The following is a 3,537-nucleotide window of genomic DNA, read 5'->3' on the forward strand; positions in this document are numbered from 1 at the left end:
TTTTGAAAACTCTCAGTGTTGCACAGCAACAACTCGTTTTGGTTTCTTTTCCGCTCTGCTTCAGCACTGAAAAGCCTGAGTGGAAGCTTTGCATGTGCAAGTTACTCCTTCGTATGCCTCTTGCATCGACCACACGTTACTCTCCTCGCATCTTGCACTAGATAATTCACTCATGTATTCTTTTGTAGCTGGGTGCCGTTGCCTCCAGGCAGACACTACCCGATTGTTTTGTCCATGCATGCAACACAACCGGCAAGAGGCGAATTGTGTACTTCGCAATAACGGCAGCGTGCATCGGCTGCTTGTGACTAATCAAGCCGAGCAAGCACGACAAAGTCAGCTTCATGGAATCTCTACCAGACATGCTGCTTTGACCTCAGTAGCCCAGCAAGCATTTGAAATTCAGTCAGCAACGCCAGGCATATTTGCCTCGTCATATCTGGTCGGTGGCAAACACAGGAACATTCCCATGGCATTCATCAAGGTTGACCAATGTCTCGTCCTCATTATCCTTGAGGGCACAGCACTTTGGGACTGTTGCACGTCCGCTTTCATGGGTGAAGCGTTGGCTGTTCATAAAGAGATCCAGCTGCCGTTGTTGTTGTCACGCATCGTAACTGAGTTCAGTTGCCTAGGCAGAAACACCATCTATACTTGCGTGTGTATACTAGACATATTTGTCTGACATATTGCTGAGCTGCACATGATGAAACACTTCTGTCGCTGGAGAACTATCAACTTGAAGGAGTTTTGCCAAACAAAGTCAAGAAACGGAACCGTTCGCGGTTCAACGGGATGAGGGCTAGGGCGACAGCCGCCTCTCTTCTGCCCTGGAAGGGACTGCAGAAGGATGCTTGCTGACTACAAGTGGCGTTTCTCATGAGCTGTGCGTTCCTCCTTTGCAGTTTGGCTTTCGGCGATGTGTGTCTGCTGCTGATGTGACGAACCTACAACCAAGTTGACAGCTGCTTCGCTTTCGCAAGGTGGCGGAGGTGTGCCAATGGTTGCTGGGGCCGAGGGTTGAGACAGGCGGTGACCAGCGGGAAGCTTAAGGCGAAAGAGGGGCTTNCAATGGTTGCTGGGGCCGAGGGTTGAGACAGGCGGTGACCAGCGGGAAGCTTAAGGCGAAAGAGGGGCTTGCGCTTTTGTTCAGGGCCTTCACCGCTTCGATCAGTTGGACAATGAGGCCTTTTATTGGAAGAGGGAGTGCAGGAAGCGTTGGCCGGAATCCTCCCCTGGAGCGGGGACAGAGAAGGGGGGGAGCTGTCGGTTGACATGACGAGACGTCGCGGTTCCCTGCTGCAGGATACCGACTCGAGCAAATCCTGCGCCACTGCCAAGCAAATGTTAAGTCGCTCCTCCATGCTCAAACGGCAGCTGAGGCCTGCAAGATAATTCCCATTATGAGCAATTCGTGGCCTTTTGTGACGCCTGCGCAAAGAGGCGGTGCGTCTTGGAGGCGTAGAGCAGATTGCGGGGCAAGGGGCAGGCGTCGAGGCGTTTAATCCTGCGGTGTCCGTTGAAATCTCTGGCTTGGCTCGTGGCGCGCAAGGGGATAGACTGGTCGGCCTGAACAGACCGGAGGAAGGAGGGGGCGTAGAGTCGCTTGCTACTGTTGCAATGCCAGTTGAAACCACTGGACTCGCTGGTGGAGCGGGCCGGGACAAACTGGTCACCCTGAACAGACCGGAGGAAACAGGAGGTCCTTCACGTTCAATGCCACGCAACAGAGCTATCGTATCAGAATAGCAGGTCAATCTGCACCATGCTACCGGTGATGCCTTTTGCTCTATTCGCCACAAACGAACAAGACAGGGTTTCCGGAGAGGCGGACTCCATAGGCACATGAAATCAACACAGATGGCGGGCTAAATAAGACGCAAAGCCGAGGATAATAGGAGCCATTTCAAGGCGACGCCTGTAAGGATACACTTACGCTTTGCGTTCAGAGGCAGCGGGCGCTTTCTCCTTGGTTTCAGGTACAGGCGCGCCATCGTTCTCGGTCGTGGTCCAGTCGGGCATCTGAGGGCTCGTCTGGCAACTATGGTCTGGGCTTAAAGCGAAAAGAAGATATTTGGATTGACAATACCGCGGTTTCCTTCTGTTGTTCCACATATTGAACTCCAGTGATTGCTGCTGTTTCGAGAGAGCCCTCAGAACGGCGGTGCTCGCAGAGACAACCGAGATACTGGCGCGGCCACACAGACAGGAAAGGATGCAAGTCCAGGCAAGTTCAAGATTGTTCTGATAAAGAAAACAATACTTATCGAAAAGTAGAGCTTTATGAAAGTGGGAACAGTACGCGCCATCGAATATGCCAACTGAGTTCAACCCCTTAGCGGGCCGGGGTCACTCACTGGCCCGCCAAGCGCAGTCCGTGCCAGTCCACATTGACTGAGTCCTTCTGCGTTTCGCTTCCACCCTTTGCCTCTTATCTCAACCCAACTAGTTCATATAGTATATATTATTTCATATGTAGTGGGACATATTTCATTCAGTCCAGTGGTGCAACGTGATCGATTCCGCGGTGAGACCGCCGGACAGCGAATGGAGACACCACAACTGGCGCTAGAAGGCAGAAGTGCCTCCCCTTNCGCTTTTCAGGCAGTAGAAAGACCTATCGGAACCAATGGTCGGGACTGAGAAACTTGGAGGGGAATAAGCAAGCAACTTTCGTAGTATGCCAAAAAAACTATTACAATTTCCCAGAAGTAGTGGCCGAATCAACATGGCATTCTAAAGCTGACCAAATGCCAGTAAGCCACTTCTCCCCCGCCCAGCAATCCTTCGAAACATCAAAAGCGCCCCCAGGTAATTGCGTGGATGCAAAGGAAACGCATATGCAGCGGTTTAATGTAGCTCCTCCTTACATATCATGTTGCTACTGTGCTCATAAAGCTCTATTGTAACGCTTTTTAAGGGCATATTTTGAAAAATATTGCGTGAATGTATCTTGCGGGGAGGCGGAAAAGCATGTTCAACGGCGACGAACGCGAATACCGTTATTCCGCACATGTAAGTTGTAGCTATTCCGTGTCGTAGCTACTCCGTCTTTGTGGTGACTGTTCTTGCTGCTGCTGCCAGCCTGCTCGCAAGTAGAAATACACATAATCCGTGCATCCATCAAAGAGGAGCCTGTTGAATCGTATGCTTGCATATGGGGGTTTCGTCTTGTAGGCGGACTTGCAACGAGAAGTGCTGCTGCAATTCATGATGGAATATTTTGTCTCTGTCACCACTTTGCCATCCCTCTGTATCGCAATCAGCTCCAGGCCATTGTGCTGGTGCTCTCATGAAACCTTGAGACTGGAGAGGAAGCCAAGAAATAACACTTGGGATGAAGATTACAAAATAAATCACATATTTTTGTACCTGCTGCATCGCAGGACGGTCCTGCGTTTGCAGTTTCCTCATAGAATTCAACGAAAACAGACGATTCATCAAAGCCATTAGACAAGATAACTCGTTCCATTGCGAACCACCGCAGCCTCTCCCGCTGTCTCCAGGAAGCCAAACGAGAAGAAAAGAGTTTTGAAG

At 50.8% G+C, this 3,537-nt stretch overlaps 1 protein-coding gene across 1 annotated transcript in view; it reads left to right on the plus strand.

Moving 5' to 3' along the window:
* Positions 1-2,026, plus strand: part of EMH_0003460 (uncharacterized protein) — a gene marked incomplete at both ends in the record, with an annotated part of 4,219 nt that extends 2,193 nt beyond the window's left edge. Inside the window, 2 exon segments of the mRNA XM_013496378.1 lie at positions 1,442-1,702; positions 1,950-2,026. Of these exon segments, the coding sequence (XP_013351832.1) occupies positions 1,442-1,702; positions 1,950-2,026 (338 nt within the window).
* Positions 2,027-3,537: the final 1,511 nt, after the last annotated feature.

This window comes from Eimeria mitis, genomic scaffold, assembly GCF_000499745.2.
Source record: "Eimeria mitis Houghton genomic scaffold, Emh_scaff207, whole genome shotgun sequence".
Taxonomy (NCBI): domain Eukaryota; phylum Apicomplexa; class Conoidasida; order Eucoccidiorida; family Eimeriidae; genus Eimeria; species Eimeria mitis.